At 37.2% G+C, this 19,527-nt stretch overlaps 2 protein-coding genes across 2 annotated transcripts in view; one reads left to right on the top strand and one right to left on the bottom strand.

The window, feature by feature from the left end:
* Nucleotides 1–5,693, bottom strand: part of LOC142985085 (suppressor of cytokine signaling 7-like) — a 14,685-nt gene extending 8,992 nt beyond the window's left edge. The window contains exons 1-3 of the mRNA XM_076133038.1: nucleotides 5,418–5,693; nucleotides 1,203–1,286; nucleotides 70–169 (exon numbers count right to left, since the gene is read on the bottom strand). Of these exons, the coding sequence (XP_075989153.1) occupies nucleotides 70–169; nucleotides 1,203–1,227 (125 nt within the window). The 5' untranslated portion in view covers nucleotides 1,228–1,286; nucleotides 5,418–5,693. The remainder of the gene's footprint in view (nucleotides 1–69; nucleotides 170–1,202; nucleotides 1,287–5,417) is intronic.
* Nucleotides 5,694–6,325: 632 nt separating this feature from the next.
* Nucleotides 6,326–19,525, top strand: Dhx15 (DEAH-box helicase 15). Its single transcript, XM_076133029.1, has 10 exons — nucleotides 6,326–6,492; nucleotides 8,262–8,389; nucleotides 9,589–10,741; nucleotides 11,414–11,550; nucleotides 12,361–12,498; nucleotides 13,032–13,154; nucleotides 13,702–13,801; nucleotides 14,449–14,539; nucleotides 15,361–15,523; nucleotides 15,971–19,525. Exons 1-10 carry the CDS (start codon nucleotides 6,443–6,445, stop codon nucleotides 16,096–16,098), a joined length of 2,211 nt encoding a protein of 736 aa, XP_075989144.1. The 5' UTR covers nucleotides 6,326–6,442; the 3' UTR covers nucleotides 16,099–19,525.
* The last annotated feature ends 2 nt before the right edge of the window (nucleotides 19,526–19,527 follow it).

Raw genomic sequence — 19,527 nt, 5'->3', positions numbered from 1 at the left:
GACTCAAGGTCTCTTTCTAGCAAGAGACCCTTGCCCTTGGGACAGTGATGGGTTAAAATGTAAGGTAACCTGTCAGTGACGGCGCTGACGTATCGGTGCACGCTGCTGGGCGACGACTCGGCGTAGCGCCGCCGCTCCCACGCGCCGCACCCGCACGTGCACTCCCCGCCTGTAACAACATCCATACTAATATTATAAATGCGAAAGTAACTCTGTCTGTCTGTCTGTCTGTCTGTCTGCTACTCAATCACGCCTAAACTACTGAACCAATTTGCATGAAATTTGGTATGGAGATATTTTGATACCCGAGAAAGGACATAGGCTACTTTTTACCCCGGGAAAATTCAGGTGGCGAACGAAGTCGTGAATAATCATATTATAATGACATTGAATTAACAAAATTCCGTTGTCATGGCAACTGTTTTAATGGCGGATATGCCTTAGCGCGATTCGTTATATTATGAGATATAAATAATTTTGAGAATATTTTTCGTGAAAAAAAAGCATATTTTATATCATCACGCTACGACCAGTAGGAGCGAATAACAGTAAAAACTGTTATAAAAACGTGGAAAATTCTGACCTATTCTCTTTTATGTGACGCAAGCGAAGTTGCGCGGGTCAGCTAGTTATATATAAATATCAGAGCAGCGATAGCCAAGTGATACAAGTTGGTACGTCGCACGCAAGTGGAGGAGGCAGCACACCAATGACTTTTCCAAGTGATGTGTGTATTAGAAATAATGATCACTTGTTCCAACGGTAAAGGAAAACATCGTGATGCAACCTTGCATGTCTGAAAGTTTTTAGAACAATTCTTGAAGGTATGCAAAGACCCCAACCCGCAATTGGCCAGCGTTGTGGACTCAAGGCCTAACCCCTCCCTCATTACGGGAGGAGACCCTTGCTCAGCAGTGGGACATTAATGGGTTAATTTTATTATTATAAATAAATTTCATTGTACAACTCACACACGGTCATCTGATCACAAACTAAGCAGAGCTTGTACTGTAACTAGATAATTGATAACACATACTTATATAGCTACATGAACAAGCTCAGAACAGATACTCGTGCTCATCACACAAATATTAGTCCCGGGTGTGATTGGAACCACACGCGGCGCTACGGTTATTGCGACGAGGTGACCACGTTAAGCACACAGACAAACGTGCAGTTAAATAATAGTATGTAAAACTTACTTTTCCTAGAAGTCTGCTGACCCATTTTGCGTTATGTGCGTTGTATTATCTTGTACATGAGGTGTTCGCCCCGCGAACTAACATCTGAAATACAAACAAATTAGCAAATAAAACAGATTTTGTAGCATAACAAGTAATTTGTAGCTTCATAGAAATAAAACTAACTGCCCTACTGGCGCGTTACTTGTGTGTGCTACAATCCTGAGGTCACGAGTTTGAGTCCCAAGAGCGGGCTATAAAGTTTACTACCAATATTCAATCAATATTTTATTTTATTTAATTAAAATGGAATTGGGCCGGTCACATCTGCCGCATGTCGGATGATCGCTGGGCAAAAACAACCATTGAATGGGTCCCAGTTGACAGAAAACGACAACGCGGTAGGCCCAGAAAGAGATGGCGAGATGAGTTGGACTCTCATACTAAAGATTGGCATCAAATAGCTTTAGACAGAGATAGATGGAAAGAGGGAAGGGAGGCCTTTGCCCTGCAGTGGGACAATATGGGCTGATAATAATAATAATAAAATAATATTAGGTTTTCTAATTGAACGAGTAGTTCTTTGTGCTTCCGAGAACACGTAAAGAAGTCAGTCCTGCGCCTGACCTCTTGTCTGTCTTAAAAGAATACCAAGAATATGCAGGCCATACAATAACAAAATTGAAAAATGGGATAGATAATCTGTTACTTTTCAATTTTTAACACTTTTTACCTACACATAAATCACCAATCCATCATAATCCAAACCTCGCCTACACAGCTTAACCACGAGTTTCATACATCTACATCTATACAACAAGATCGTTCATACGATATCAGTATCGTATTGTGTTGCGAACAATTGTAAGGGGGAACCTCCATTACTATGTTATAAATAGACGACCTTACACTGGTCCTGTGTGAACATTGTATAGGATATTGTGTATCTTATACCTGAAGGTATAGGCAGAGGTGTATGAAATACACACATTCGAAGTAAACATGATAGTCCCATGAAATATGACTTGACTACCTCCGTGGCGCAGTGGTTAAGGTCACCACGCCGCCGACCGTTGCGTCGGGAGGTCGCAGGTTCGATTCCCACACGAAATAATGACTTATTTATGTGATCCAAAAATAATTGTTTTCGGTCTGGTTGTACTTTGTGTCCGTTGTTTGTAAGTTTTATAAAATTCTCCGCGACACAAGAGCTATTCTTAGTGCGGGAGTTGTCTTTCTTTTTGTAAGACATATAGGGTGAGGCTATTGAAATGTTAGACTGATAACGATTAGACAATAAAGAAGGTAAGAAAACATCACTTATATGATCTGTTTATCCCCCCGGTGTTCCCCTTATGTCCCTTACTCCCATTTACATCTACACACACAGTATTCTTTTTTTGTTATTCTACATTGATTTATGATCTTAAAAAATAAGCAGCTAAGCTACTAAATCTAATGAGTATGTTCAAATGATAATAAAAAGAGTGACCAGGAGTTTGTTGTCAGCTCTTCTCATTGGCGCTACCTTCCGAACTGGCGGTAAATTCACTCTCTGTATCATTGACTATCATAAGTGTCATTTGACCTATATGAATAAATGATTTGATTTTGATTTTAATTTTGAATGATAAATCTTTAAAAGTGAGGAGCAATGTTTTAAGTATTATAGAATAGAGCAAAATGATTACATAGAAAAGATTATCGCAGTAAATCTTGGTACAAGAATAAATACATGTTTGTCACATAACAATGAGTAACATCTGAGAGCAGTGCTACTGTTACTGACTCATCTGATGCAGGGCTGACATGTGTGAATTGTTGATTTAACTGCACTCGTGGGAACATAGTGTGTGTGCATGTGCATGAAAATAATTTGCAAGTAGGTAGCTCTTTGCAAAAGTATTGTAGGTATGTGCTATTTAATTTTCTGTGTAAGAATATAGTAGCAAGTTTCTGGAAACTGAAATGCAACTTTATATAAAGTAACTCTTGCTTCAGAATTATTAGTTTCCGCATTTCAGCCTAGCCTAAGGGCAAAACCCAATATAATAATATGTAGATGAACCTGATTGCCATTGCACATTGAACAGATCAGTCAAGCCGGTTTTATTGTTCAATAGATATAGCAAAACCCTATGTATGTAGCAAACCTGAGACAAAACATCAAACAATCCTAGGCAAAATATATGTCAGTGTTAATTCCTATAATATCACTAAGTAAAGTCATATTTCTTAAAATTGCCTCATTTGTCTGTGTGCTTGCAATAAACTCAAAAACTACTGAATGGAATTTGTAACTATTGAGAAACTTTCAGTTTACACATTACTAAGGTACAGACAACTCTGGGGTGTGTAGCTGGTTAATATTAAAATTCTCACATGATAATTAAATCCTCTTATAATCTTCATTAGCAACCCTATTCAAACTACAATGTATACGAGCTTAATAGATTTTAATTGGAGCAATTAAAATGTACACCACAGTCAGCGGTTGACTGTAATTAATTGTACCAAGCCTACTGATCAACGAGAGGATCATCGTTTGCATGTCAGTGGAACAAACATCACTGGGATATGATACTACTTCACACTACTTAATTAAAGTGAAAGATTGTGAGGATGTATGTATGTTTGTTAGTCTTTTACTCTAAAACATTTGAAACTTCTTTGATGGGTGCTCAGGCAGTTAACAACCTGGGATAATACTTATTACTTTTTAGGATATGAAATAGAGAAAGAAATAAGAAAAGAAAATGAACCCACTAGAAGTTGGACCCACTATGGTTTGTGACAATGAAATTTTGTTAAATAATGCAACTGTATGTTTATACTATTATGACATGAAAGATAGACAATATTTTATATTGGATAGTATAGAGTTACAAAAAACTCAGTTTCAACTAATATTAGTTTTTTTTTAATTAATTATAGTAGTACCCTTGATACACAGAGAAAGTTGAAGGAACCTATGATAATATTACAAATGCAACAGTTTGGATGTTTGGATAGATATTTGTCGCATATGGATTTTGAAAGCATAACAGTCTATAGAAATAATAACTTTTGCACATGGTATTGTCTGTACATAACACAAGTCATTTAACTACAGTCCATGTGAGGTCTAACACAATAAACATTAAAATTACATAACAATTACAAGTAAACCACAATAAATAATTTACTTAATAATTACTAATTAAAATTGATGATTAATTTCTTATCTACAGGTATTATACACAGCATAATATTAGGTATATAGGCTGACTCAAATTCAATAAATCAATGCAAAAGACTTACCCTCTTATTCATAAACACACTATATACCTATTTTAATTAAAATACTACTATTATATGTTTTCTCTTTTACATTTCGCTAAGTAGTGAAAGAAACAAAACTCTTTATAAGCATTTCATAACTTCATATATTTTTATGAATAAGAGGATTAATACTTTTGTTTTATAAAATGGCACAAATCATATCATCAGTGAAGTTCGTAAGAAAGGTTAGGTGTTTGTTACTGGCGGTTTTGTATGACAACATGTATGAATGAAGTGAAGTAATACTAAGGATAGTAGCCAATGATGATATTTGGTCACTACCTAACACCTAGGGTCGTAGGTGACTTTGAAATTGTTTGACAGGACAACTGAAGTAAGAGAGAGATTTTTTAATTTTTTATTCTGAAATATTTTTGTTTGGATGAAGTCACAGACAGTAGCTAGTATATTATATTGCTGAGTGCTGATATTTGAACTAATTAAGGTTGACGAAGTGTTACTCAACTTTAAACAAATTATAAGCTTACTACGACAATATAAATAATTATTTCCAAGAATAAGCAGACCTACTTCCAAAATAATGAATTATCATATTACTCATACTAAAATGCTACATTTACAAATTTAATACAAATTGCGAATTGTGCACTCTTCGCTACAAACCTTCTTCGACCAAAAACTGTTTAGTGGTGTTTTTTTTTTTGTATACTTGGACAGGTTTCAACAAGTTCAATAACCTTACTCGACCTCCTTCCAAAGTCACTAAGAGTTATCCTCACTAACTTATTGCAGCTATTTCAAGTACCAATAAAAGCTACACGCCAAATACCAGACGTCTAAACACCGAGAAATAAACAAAATAATCAAAATAAAGGTACCCTACATCCGCCATCTTGGATCTTCATCAATCAATAAAATCGTGTGTTTTATTCATGTAAATAATACAATACTCACGTCTATTGTTATTTTGTGATGTTTAATCGCTATTCAGTCGTTTGTGATATATTTCTATAACAAATCACAAAGAATCGAAGCTCGGTCGTTCATTATCATAACATTTTATGCACTGCAAAGTTCCGTGTGGTCACTAAAACACGCATATATATTTACAATATTATAACGCGCAAATTATTTACACATTTACATATATATTTATTAGATTTTAGTGAAATTAGCACACATTATATACGCAGTTCACTGTCCATCGGTGTGACATTTTTGTTTGACTACGTTCCGTTATCCTATACAATGCTATGGTTTATCATTGTGTTGAATGACATAAATTATAGTTAAAAATAGGCAAATTATTATGATTTTACAGGTCCTATACAATAGCCAAGAAAAAATCTATTCAGTTTTTTATATAACTATTTTGTATAAAGTATTCAAAGAAGTGATTAAGCTTGATTTAGTTCAAATTTTCTTTGGCCTGCTCATTGGCTTATGACCGTTCTGCGTTTAAAGTATCGTAAACGTCAAAATACCATAGAGATGTAAATACAGCTGTTTTATTTTCTTGGATGTAAACCGGACACTTGATATAAATAGAATATATTATTAGTCATTAAATAGTGTTTTATGGTGATTGTAATCAGGGATACGAAGAAACTATAAACGTAGATAGACTGATACACCTTATTCAGTCGCTGCTGTTCATTACCAGGCAGTTATACTATGACACCAATACCAAACAACATTCATATTATATATCACATCAATAAACTATAGTATGAGCGTTTAATAGCCTTATATTTTTCATGTTCTTGATTAGTTGTCGAAATATGATTATTTCGATAAAAAAAAATATATTTTTGCATGCAACTCTGTCACTGGTAAACCATAAACAAAACTTGAATGAAAACTTTTTTCTTTCAAAGCTGAGTCGACGCCATCTTGTTGGATGTTATATTTTATTGGGAAATTCATAGAATTTTCTTGTTTTATTGTATGTTACAGTGTTATATGTGTGAAAATTTAAGATGTCCAAGCGACGAATTGAAGTGATGGACCCTTTCATCAAAAAGAAAAGGTTAGTAGCACGTTTTTAGTTGTTTGTTGTGCCATGCTTTAATTTTGAGTTTACTTGCATTGTTTGATGATTAATTTGATTACTGGGTGCGTTACTGTTAATAAACTGTAGCGGGACCGAATTTAAGTCGGCTACAATACTTTTACAATCACTCGGAAGGTGTATAGTTATTCTTTTGTTTATATTCGGTATATACGACATACGCGCCGGCTTAACGCCTCGATTTTCCACTACACCACGATACCTATGCCAGCCTTTGTCAACCAACTAACAAGACCACCTTTCTCCTACTTGTAGTCATTAGAAGCTCAATATAATATTAATTCTAATCTGATAATAGAAACAGCGAAAATTTATTTTTGGTTAACATTTTTTTCGTTTGCTATCAATTGTGTGTGTAGGGACATTTCTCATTATACATATTCATTGAGACTCTTTCTCGTAATATCTTGCATCATAAACGGGCTTTATTATCATAAACACTTGTATAAGTACTGATTATGACTACTTCAAGCCTCATAACTCTATGATTGGAAAATCCCCTGTTCTATTAAAATGATACTACTATTTTCATAGTTTTTACTGGTTATGGTTACCGCGTCTTATTTAAATTGTCAGTATCCATAATATCATCTATCAATTTTAATAATTTTATCCATATTGGTTCAGCCATTTTCATGTAACAGAACGCCATTCAATCTCACTTTCAATCTTCTAATATTTGTATGGATTTATTAATAAAAATAAAAACATACATGCTACATGAACACATCTAGCTAAGAATTTTTTTTTTTTTTTATTGTTGACCATAAGAAATGACCATAGTTAGAAAACAATGAATAACTTACTAAACTTATGACTATTTCCATTATTTCTGTATAACAGGGGGAATATAAAAAAATAATTATACATTATCTGTTGCTCTCTCAGACATGTTATCCATATGTTATTTGTCATTAACAATTTTAAACTAGTTATCGGGTCTTTTAAACATAGGTAGTATACACAAGAGGTCTTCAAACAATAAAACAGATGATTAAAACTGGGGCTTGAAGCAAATTGTCGTTGATTAGAAATAACCCAATACATAATTGTAAAATTCTAACCATTATGGTAGTATTTTACTATATTATGAGTTAAAAGATGGCTTCAAGTGATTGAATATTAGTGTAATTGTGTATTACAACAATATTTCACGAGTTATGTTATATTGCTTATTACCATCACGCTTGTTACATATGTGTAGGCAGAAGTATATAATATGAAATACACCTACATTTCGCCATCTATAAATCTTAAGTGCCATGTAATAGACGGTGAAACTATTGCTATTTACGGGACACACTTTTCCGAAAGGGTGATAGATTTTAAATACTCTGACAATAAACTTTAAAAAATAAATATATGAGACTAAGTACTTAAAAGTTCATAAAATAAAACATATTTGACTTTGGTTTTGAAACAACTTTAAAAAAGCAGGAGGTTTTCAAATCAACTATATTATTATATAGTCAAAATTAAATATATTTGTTATATAATATACTTAAGATATTTTTTATCTATTTCTTTTACATTATACACCTGTGGACTCCACCTGTTATAACAAAACAGTTACTTGCATACAGAAGTATATCTTATAATAGAATACCGGAATTAAGTATTAAGTTATTAAATTAAGAATTAAGTTTTTTCTTGTATTCTATTAAACATGCAACACAAGAGTTTAAAAGTAATGATACCTATATCTTACCATCTTCTATGATGTACAGGGAAGAGAAAGCAGCGGCTGCAGCCAGGTCGGGCGGCAGCGGGGAGTCTTCGGAGTCGGCGGTGGCCACCCTCGGCACCAGCATGCCGCCCACCGCCACCAGCACGCCGGGAGTTAATCCTTTCACTGGTAAGAAATATTCTATCTAATCTAAATATTATATAACTCTAAGGTGACTGACTGACATACCCCCAGTTTCTGATGTACATTAAGCGGTAGTTTATCTATTCAATAGCTATTTTATATGAGTTATAACACTATTGAATAGATAAACTACCTCAGAAACTGGGGGATAGTGCTCTATCAATGCACAGCACAAACCACTGGATGGATCAGGCTGAAATTTAGCATGCGGCTAGATGTTGTAATGTAGGCATCTGCTAAGAAAAGATTTTGATCAATTCTACTCCCAAGGAGATAAAATAAGGGATGACAGTTTGTATGAAGATTCTGATTCGATTACAGTTGTTCAGCCACGGCTCTTGTTCAAAGATCGAATATATGACACGTCATATATTCGATCTTTGAACAACTAGGTTGACCACTAACCACACGATAAAATTAAAAAAAAAATTCATGGTATAGTGGTTAATGGTCAACTACTACGCGCATTAAGGTTCGATCCCCAAACAAAATAGTGACCTAGTGACTAAAAGGTTTTGCGTGCTCCCGATTCATCGCGTGCAGCTCTGTCTAATTAAACAAACATTTCTATAATCCTATTAGCGCGAGCCCACATTGCAGACGAACCTTCCATTATCGTCTTTATGATCATTGCTGCTTTATGACGCTCGCGCTATAAAACTATTTTTATGATGCTCTGACTCAACATTGTGCCTCAAAATATAAGTATAGTATACGCTGTTGAAGTTTGTATGTCTGAATATAGCTACAAACCGCTGTAGAAGTAGAAAGTTATTATATAAGAGACGGAACAGTATACTTCTCTTGTACTAGCTGACCCGCGCAACTTCGCTTGCGTCACATAAGAGAGAATGGGTCATATTTTTCCCCGTTTTTGTAACATTTTTTACTGGTACTCTGCTCTTGTTGATCGTAGCGTGATGTTATATAGCCCTTAGCCTTTCTCAATAAATAGGCTATCCAACAGTTTTCGCAGCATTAGTTTCTGAAATTAGCGCGTTCAAACATACAAACTCTTCAGCTTTATAATATTAGTATAGATTAATGTTTCGTCTTCTGCAGCCACTTGTTGTCACATAGACACAAAGTTATATGGCGCTACACTTGTTTTTTTCTCTACCAGGTTTCATATCTACCACTGTCTAAAAAAAGACATATAAATTTAATAAACATATTGTTCCCAGGTCTACCCCACTCGCAGCGCTACCACGAGCTCCTTCGACGAAGATTAGGCCTCCCCGTCTGGGAATACAAAAACGACTTCATGAGACTACTAAACTCTCACCAATGCGTCGTACTGGTCGGTGAAACTGGCTCCGGGAAGACCACACAAATACCACAATGGTCTGTAGAATTCGCTGCAGTCACCGCAGGCAAATCCAAAGGCGTAGCTTGTACACAACCGAGAAGAGTGGCAGCCATGTCTGTAGCTCAACGAGTGGCTGAAGAAATGGATGTAGCGTTAGGTCAGCAAGTTGGTTACAGCATTCGTTTCGAAGACTGCTCCGGACCACACACAATATTGAAATACATGACAGACGGTATGTTGCTCAGAGAAGCGATGTCAGACCCAATGCTTGAACAATACAGAGTGATATTACTTGACGAAGCTCACGAAAGGACGCTCGCTACAGATATACTAATGGGTGTGCTCAAGGAAGTGATCAAACAACGGGCTGATTTAAAACTGGTTATTATGTCTGCTACATTAGACGCGGGCAAGTTTCAACAGTACTTTGACAATGCACCGTTAATGAATGTTCCTGGACGTACACATCCTGTAGAGATATTCTACACACCGCAGCCTGAACGAGACTACTTAGAAGCTGCTATACGTACAGTGATACAGATACACATTTGTGAAGAAATTGCTGGTGATATATTATTATTCTTGACTGGACAGGAAGAGATTGAAGATGCGTGTAAACGTATTAAACGAGAAATAGATAATTTGGGTCCGGACGCTGGAGAATTAAAGTGCATACCGTTGCATTCTACGTTGCCTCCCAATTTGCAGCAGAGGATCTTCGAGCCAGCGCCTCCGAACCGGCCTAATGGGGCTATAGGGCGGAAAGTGGTAGTGTCAACGAACATAGCGGAGACGTCTTTGACGATTGATGGAGTAGTGTTTGTGATAGATCCTGGTTTTGCTAAGCAGAAGGTGTATAACCCTCGTATTCGTGTGGAATCGTTGCTCGTGTCGCCTATAAGCAAGGCGTCGGCGCAGCAGCGGGCGGGCCGCGCCGGCCGCACGCGACCGGGGAAGTGCTTCAGACTGTATACTGAAAAGGCGTACAAGAACGAGATGCAAGATAACACGTACCCGGAAATTTTAAGGTGATTTGCGTGTGGTATACTGTTTTTTACTATTTTATTTGTTAGTATTTTCATTATTTTAGTATGGTCAAATTAGTTTTGACCCAACGAAATTATGATTTTTGGTCATAGGTATATTTTATAGTCAATGTAACTATGCTTAAAGTGTACTGGATTCGATTCCCGTGCATAATTGTTATAATTACAGATCATTTAGAGTAATATTTTGATGATTCACAATGTCACTATCGATGTGTGTAGAAGTCGTAGGTTCGATTCCCACAACGAACCATTATTTGTGCGATTCACAAATAGTTGTTTTGTCTCGTTGTTCCTTTATGTCTGTCGTTTGTATATTTAATTTTGTATGAGTCCCCGCGACACAAAGGCAAATCTTAGTACGGGAGTCTTTTTTAATGAGAACTGGCTCCGCTCACGCTTTCACTCACGACTTCCATAAATAATTCAAGACCAAAATTAGCCAAATCGGTCCAGCCGTTCACGAGTTTTAGCAAGACTAACGAACAACAATTCATTTTTATATATATACATGAGAATAAAAATACGACCTCCCGACGCAATGGTAGCGGCGTGGCGACCTTAACCACCTCTTAAAACACTCACAGTGTATCATATTTCTCGCCGCAGTAGTTACTATTAGTATTTAAGCTAATAGTATATAAATTATTGCAGATCAAACTTAGGATCTGTAGTTTTGCAGTTGAAGAAGCTCGGCATCGACGACCTGGTTCACTTTGACTTCATGGACCCGCCCGCGCCGGAGACGCTCATGCGAGCGCTCGAGCTGCTCAATTACCTCGCTGCACTTGGTGAGTACTACGCTTGTTACCGTCCCGCTGTTGGACAAAAGTCTTCAAGATTTTTAGATCTTGCTAGCTCTTGTCATAAGGCTCTACCCAAAGCTATTGGTAGATTCAGTAATTGTAACGACTATTATTACTACTACATAAAATATTTTTTATCTATGTCTTCATACAAATTCTACCTTCGGAACTGGCGGTTAATTCACTCTGTATCATAAGTGTCAATATTTGACCTAAATGAATAAATGATTTGATTTTTTTTACCCATGCCTGTCCCACTGCTGGGTAAAAGTCTCTTGCTAGATTGTTTTAAGTCTTTATTGTCCCACTGCTTGACAAAACTTTCCTTGGATTATAGTAGGCTTAGTAAGATTATTTCGCTGATTGAATGAAAGTGAGACTTTCAAGAGCTGTGTTAAACAACTGTCAGACATATCATTGCTCACGATGTTTTCCTTCATCGTTATAAGTGATATTTGAGCTGAGCGTCTCCGTGCTTCGAGCACGTTACAAGTCTAACTTGTTAACATAACATGAGTTCAGACAAACACTTCAACTACTTTGACACTAGACCACTAACTATACGATAAATAATCTATATAAATAAAAAATAATCGCCGAAGTCTATGTGCATGTATAACTTTTGAACAACTTAACCAAATGGGTTTCTTTTTTATATGTTTTTCATTGTCGTGAAAATATTTGTATGATATAAATTTCCACGGGATTAAATTGTACTTTACTTGGACGCATTTAGGGCAGTCCACTAGGATATATTATAGATAGTAGTGTTAATGTGTTATGTATGTATTTCAGACGACGACGGCAACCTGACGGACCTGGGCGCTGTGATGGCGGAGTTCCCGCTGGACCCTCAGCTCGCCAAGATGCTGATCGCCAGCTGCAACCACAACTGTTCCAATGAGATCCTCTCCATCACTGCCATGCTCTCAGGTATGTGGTAGAACGATATGCTTATTATATTTGCTTGATGTTCCTCCTATATAAGGCATTTATGGATAGTTTTTTGAAAAATTAAAGCTTTTTACAATGTCCATACAAAATTTTATTGATGTTAGTTTAGCAGTTTGCCAATAATAGTGTTAACTGGCAGATTTCAGTGTTTAGAATAAAATTATGTGTCATCTGAATCACTTGCAATAGATGGTCACAGGCCAATCAATGATGATGATAATGTGTTAACTATGGTGTAGACTACTGTAGACTGTAGTGTATGCAACTGCTGTGCAATAGGTCTTTGACTCAAAAAAGAACCGTGTGTCTGATAGCACGTAAAGTAAGCGCTTGATTTGGCTGTTTTATACGTTATAATCATAGCGCACTATGAGAGTGATATAATACAGACTGTATCTGTGTATTGTACACAACACACTGTAAACTAACTACGACACAGTTGACTGGTTTCTATGAAACCGTCCTTAGGGTCATTATTACTAGTAATTGAACCATGTATGTACATGTTCCAGTGCCACAATGCTTCGTCCGTCCGAACGAGGCGCGCGAGGCGGCGGACGAGGCCAAGATGCGCTTCGCACACATCGACGGAGATCACCTCACGCTGCTCAATGTGTACCACGCCTTTAAACAAAGTTAGTATATAATGTTACATCTATACTAATATTATAAAGCTGAAGAGTTTGTTTGTTTGTTTGAACGCGCTAATCTCAGGAACTACTGGTGCGAATTGAAAAATTCTTTCCGTGTTTGATAGCCCATTTATCGAGGAAGGCTATAGGCTATATATCATCACGCTACGACCAATAGGAGCAGAGTACCAGTGAATAATGATTCTCTTATGTGACGCAAGCGAAGTTGCGCGGGTCAGCTAGTATTAAATAACTAGCTGACCCGCGCAACTTCGTTTGCGTCACATAAGCGAAAATGGCACATAAAATTTCCCCATTTTTGTTAATAAATATCAGTCAATAATAAATTCTGGTACTTTTGTTTGTAGCGGGATGTTATATAGCCTATAGCCTTCCCCAATAAATATTCCATCCAAAAGTTAAATACTTTTTCAATTCGCACCAGTAGTTCCTGAGACTATAGCGTTCAACCAAAGAAACAAACAGACTAGGCTAATGTCAAAGATTTTAAAGTGGATGTATTTTATTATAGTTAATTGTGTTATTTCAGACATGGAAGACCCGCACTGGTGTTACGACAACTTCATAAACTACAGATCTCTCAAGTCAGGCGACAACGTGCGTCAACAACTCAGCAGAATAATGGATAGGTGAGCACTTCTAACTATCTATACACTATAGTTAAGCAGTGACTCCCGAGTGGTATATGCTGGGCACCTCCCACGCAAGTGGTCGACGGTTCGAACCGAACACACCAATAACTTTTCCAAGTTATGTGTGTATTAGGAATAATTAATTCAATAAATAAAACATTGTGATGAAAACTTACATGCATACAAATTTGTTAAATACATTTATGAGGGCATGCAAAGTCCCCAACTCGCATTTACAGTGTAGTAGACGCAAGGCCTGATACCTCCCTATCTATCTATCTATCGTATGGTTAGTGGTAAACCTAATGTCAAAGTTGTTCAAGCCGCCAGAGAGGCCATTGACATAACTTAACGACTGTTATCTTATCAACAACCGGGACTATTTACGTGCTCTCGGAAGCACAGAGACGCTCAGTTCAAATACCATTATGCGGTCACCCATCTATAGTATAATCGCGCCAACGGTTGCTTAATCTACAGATCGTTTACCGACAACTCGCTATGAGCGCCTCCCTCATTAGGGGCGAAGACTTATTTTAATGTATTGTACACATGACATTCTATGAAATTGCTTGCTGTAGTCGAAGTTAGGGGGACATTCTAGTAGATGTATTTTAAATAATTGTTTTTCATGTGTGTTTCAGGTTTAATTTAAAGCGGACGAGTACGGAGTTCACAAGCAAGGACTATTATATAAATATAAGGAAAGCATTAGTTAATGGATTTTTCATGCAGGTAACATAACATTTATAATAATTACAATATATAAGTTTAAGAGATACACATAATATAAATTGGTACAACCAAATAATTTCCCAAAACCCTCTCTTATAGCCTCTCTACACCTGCTAAGGAATTTTAGCATAGCAACTTTCAAGTTTGTACGCTCAATAGTTTCGGCTGTACGTTGTCCATCTGTTAGTAACGAAAGAGTTTTATAATACTAGCTTTTGCCCACGACTTCATCCACGTGGTTTGCGACTTAGGCCATAATTTTCATACAAACTTTCATCCCCTATTTTATCTCCTTGGAGGTAGAATTGACCAAAATCCTTGCTTAGCGGATGTCTACGTCATAACATCTACCTGCATGTCAAATGTCAGCTCGATCCGTCCAGTGGTTTGTGCTGTGCGTTGATAGATCACTATCTCAGTCAGTCACTTTTGAGTTATACATAGGTTAGTTAGGTTAGGTTTCCTGGGCTTTTTCCGCACTTAGCCTCTTAAATGGGCCTTTGTGCGTGTATCTACCCTCTCACATTGTTGGTTGATTCGCCCTCACTCCAGCCATCCTAGTTCCTCCCAGAACTTCAGTAGCTTTTTCAAGTTGCTGCAGGCTTCCTGGAGTGTTGTTGTCAATATTTTAGTTCGCGCTCGTTGATCCGCCACGCTGTTGCATTCCACAAGTACATGTTGTGGTGTTTCCTCTGCCTCCATGCATCCTCTGCACAGAGGGCTGTCCGTCACACCTATTTTACATAGATGTTTGTTTAGGGGACAATGGCCGGTTAGAGTTATACATGTTTAGATTGATTCAAATTACTTGTACATTCCAGGTAGCGCACTTAGAGCGCACGGGCCAGTACCTGACGGTGAAGGACAACCAGCCGGTGCAGCTGCACCCCAGCACGTGCCTGGACCACAAGCCCGACTGGGTCATCTACAACGAGTTCGTGCTCACCACCAAGAACTACATACGGACCGTCACTGACATCAAACGTATGTACCTCCACCTCATCACTTTAGCCTTTCTTCCTACTATGTTTGAGTCGGCTCCCAGTCTCACCGGATGCAGCTGAATACCAGTATTGTGCATGCAGCGACTGTCTATCGGACCTATATTATTATTTAAAGCTCTTCTTACTTATGCCTCGGCTCACTATGGATTTGATATCAATGTAAAAGCTTGAGCCATACAAGGCTACTGTACTCACCGTGTGGTAAACGCTCAGTATGTTAACTTGTACATTACATAGATGTACGTGCAGTGATATTTGAGCTGAGCGTGTCCGTGCTTCGAGCACGTTACAAGTCTAACTTGTTAACATAACATGAGTTCAGACAAACACTTCAACTACTTTGACACTAGGTTCCCCACTAACCATATTATGACATGACATTCCTATTTTTTTTATATTATCTAACCTTCATATTTTGTTTTCCCAGCGGAATGGCTACTAAAGATCGCGCCGCAGTACTACGAGCTGAACAACTTCCCGCAGTGCGAGGCGCGGCGCCAGCTCGAGCTGCTGCAGGCGCGCCTCGACTCCAAGGCCTACCAGGAGGGCTTCTGAACACCCCCCGCCCGCCGGACGCGACACACGACACATATACAACACACACACGACACACTGAGACATATGGCTTGCAAGATTCAGCTATGTATGTACATAATGTCACGCGTTTTGTAACAGAAAGTTGTAGGTATATGTGTAAGAAATATACTTATATTATTATGAATCTTTGGATATGTTTGTTATAAAAAGATTACAAAAATTATTGAACCATTTTTGATGAGATTCGCCAAACTGTCGGATTCGCAAACCCTCTAAAACTGTCCCCAGTGTGACAACTAGGAATAACTAAATAAATTAAACCCATTACTGTCCCACTGCTGGGCAAGGGTCTCCTCCCGTAATAAGGGAGGGGTTAGGCCTTGAGTTCACCACGCTGACCAAGTCCAGGTTGGGGATAACAGTAGAAAGGAAATTAGGCATATACCATACTGTCTTACTATACTCAGGCCGTTACAAACGTGCTAACTACGTCATAATCAAAAGAATCATGTGAATGTGACAATGTGTAGTGAGTGAGAGACTCAGATATAATGACATGACTTAGTGACCACGTTTGAAATGGCCCGAGTATAATAAATATTCGTGTAAGTTCGTGTTATACAGTGTGAATATCACTCATATAAATAAATAAAAAATAAAAATTTACCCATTAATGTCCCACTGCTAGGTAAGGGTCTCCTCCCGTAATGAGGGAGGGGTTAGGCCTTGAGTCCACCACGCTGGCCAAGTGCGAGATGGGTTATCACTCATATACAGTTTCAAAATTTAATAAATAAGTTTAATAGTTAATTATGAAGCTGGATAATAACATAAAAAAGAAAGACATACACAGATCATATCGGTGATGTCTTGTAAAAAGGTCAGGTGTTCGTAACCGACGGTCCTGTATGACAACATGTATGTATGTGAAAACAAGGGAAGTTTGTAAGGATCGTAACAAGTGACGTTCTCTGGTCTCTGCTTATAGGAAAAGGCGTGATATTATGTATATATGTCATCATATTAGATAATTTTTACCTCGGGAAATGATATCACGCGAACGAAATAGCGGGAAGATACTAGTATGTTTCTGAAGCTTGCAATCCATTAACTTATTTGTTAACGTAACACAATGCTTTGTTTTTGTTATATAGTATTTATATGTATATCATATATATCTTAAATATATAAAGAGTATTTTCAGCATGTATATACAGCTAATGTCCTACTGGCCGTTATCCGGCGGCCAGTTTAATTGAAACCAGCCAACTGTGCAGGACTTTGTTTATAGTGTCCAAGTGTGTGCACAATACAGGACAATACAGGTACACTCTCTATTCCTTCACTCTCATAGTCTATATAAAAGTCTATATAAATTTTCATTGCGTTTATAACCCGTTTAGAAATTTAGTGTTATATACATTTGTATTGTTCTTATGACAACATGTATGTATGTGAATGAGGCAAGGGAAGTTTGTAAGGATCGTACTAAGTGGTACTTCCAGTCTTTTCCTACGTGAATGGGAAAAAAGCGAGATTTTATGTATGTAGACGGAATAAAGCTTTAAACAACACTCACCCCCGGTTTCTGTGTACATTTAGCGGTAGTTTATCTATTCAATAGCGTTTAAACTTATATAAAATTTACAGTTTAAATAGATAAACTACCGCTAAATGTACCTCAGAAACCGGGGGACCGACATTCCTCATAATGTTTTATACATGCTGATAATACGCTTTATGTAAATCAAATAGTCTGAATATCACGTTGATTGTAACTTTGCTAAACCACTGAATAAGTATTGGATAGCTTAACCGGAAGAATTTTGATACGTGTTGCACATTTGCTGTCACATCTATCGGTTAAGTTAACTACTACTTATCTTAAGCTATGAAACTGGAAATCATTTGTTATTATAATTAAGATTTTGTTAAATATGTGCTATGTAAAAGTGAAGGTTTGCTAGTGAGATGAAAACAGGAGACCGTTACTTTACTTACGGATTGCCTTCGTAGCAGCGCAGTGGTTAAGGCGATCGCTACGCTACTACCATGCCTCAGGAGGTCGTGAGTTCGATATCCACACAGGAACAGTCATTTGTGTGATCCACAAATATTTGTTTCGTGTCTGGTTATATTTTGCGTCAGTTGTTTGTATGTTTGTAAAAGTCCCCGCGACACAAGAGCAATTTTTAGTGCGGGAGATGTCATAAAAAAACTTAAAACTTGTCTCTGTCGCGACGCGAATCACCTTTACATGGCATTCTATGAACAATATCTAAGAAAAGGTTTTAAAAATACATTTGTATGTTTATATTTACAAAATTAATTGTTAATTTAAAGTATAAATAAATAATGCATATTGATATTTTTAGGCGCATCTACAACTTAGTAGAGAGTCTTGTATACAAGGTTCGCGGTATGGAGGTATACAACATACAGAATGTATAACATTAGTGACTCGGCTTATGCAGCTGACGGTCACCTGTTTGATGCAGATACTATAATTTCGAAATTAATTATTATCACACATTAAACTTTTCCAAGTAATAGATATAATTATCACTTGTTCCAATGGTGCAAGAAAACATATTAAAAATTGTACTTGGTCAGCGTGGTGGACTCAAGGGCTAACCCCTCCCTCAATTTGAAAGGAGACCTTTGCCCAGCAGTGGGATTGTAATGGGTTAAAAAAAATCTAGAAAACTCGAACTTGCCAAGACTCTCTACTAAGTTGTCTATTACTGAGTGTAAACACTGATTCTGTCAATATGTATTATATTAGGTCGGGGAAAAAGTCTTTTCGCATTATAGTATGTATGAACTTGTAATAAAATCTCTTTGGCTTCAACAATCACAAATGAGTACACGGTTCGTTAGGTTTCTTTCAGTGAGCTCGTGAGGTAGCCAAATATCGAGCTTTTTTGTGTAGAGAAAAGATTTTATTACAAGTTCATACATACTATAAATTTAACCCATTAATGTCCCACTGCTGGGCAAGGGTCTCCTCCCGTAATGAGGGAGGGGTTAGGCCTTGAGTCCACCACGCTGGCCAAGTGCGGGTTGGGGACTTTGCATGCCTCAATAAATGTATTAAACAAATTTTAGGCATGCAAGGTTTCCTGACGATGTTTTCCTTCACCGTTGGAGCATGTGACAATTATTTCTAATACACACATTACTTCGAAAAGTCATTGGTGTGTTGCCTCGGGTTCGAACCTGCGACCACTTGCGTGGGCGGTGTCAATTTATACCATTCGGCTATCACTGCTTTTTTCATACATACTATAATGCGAAAAGACTTTTTCTTCGACCTAATATATTGATGCTTATATATCTATCTTATCTTATATATAATATATAAATGCGTGTTGTTGTTATGCGACGTGTGCAGCCGTGTTGTCGGTGACTTGTATATGATACAAATACACTTATATGTAAGGTATA

Source organism: Anticarsia gemmatalis, chromosome 29, assembly GCF_050436995.1.
Source record: "Anticarsia gemmatalis isolate Benzon Research Colony breed Stoneville strain chromosome 29, ilAntGemm2 primary, whole genome shotgun sequence".
Classification (NCBI taxonomy): domain Eukaryota; kingdom Metazoa; phylum Arthropoda; class Insecta; order Lepidoptera; family Erebidae; genus Anticarsia; species Anticarsia gemmatalis.
This window is presented reverse-complemented; position numbering and strand designations above follow the sequence as displayed.

Coding starts and splice junctions, on each gene's coding strand:
- Dhx15 (XM_076133029.1), top strand. CDS start 6,443: ATGTCCAAGCGACGAATTGAAGTGATGGACCCTTTCATCAAAAAGAAA. Junction 6,493..8,261: donor CCTTTCATCAAAAAGAAAAG/GTTAGTAGCACG, acceptor TATGATGTACAG/GGAAGAGAAAGCAGCGGCTG. Junction 8,390..9,588: donor GGGAGTTAATCCTTTCACTG/GTAAGAAATATT, acceptor TATTGTTCCCAG/GTCTACCCCACTCGCAGCGC.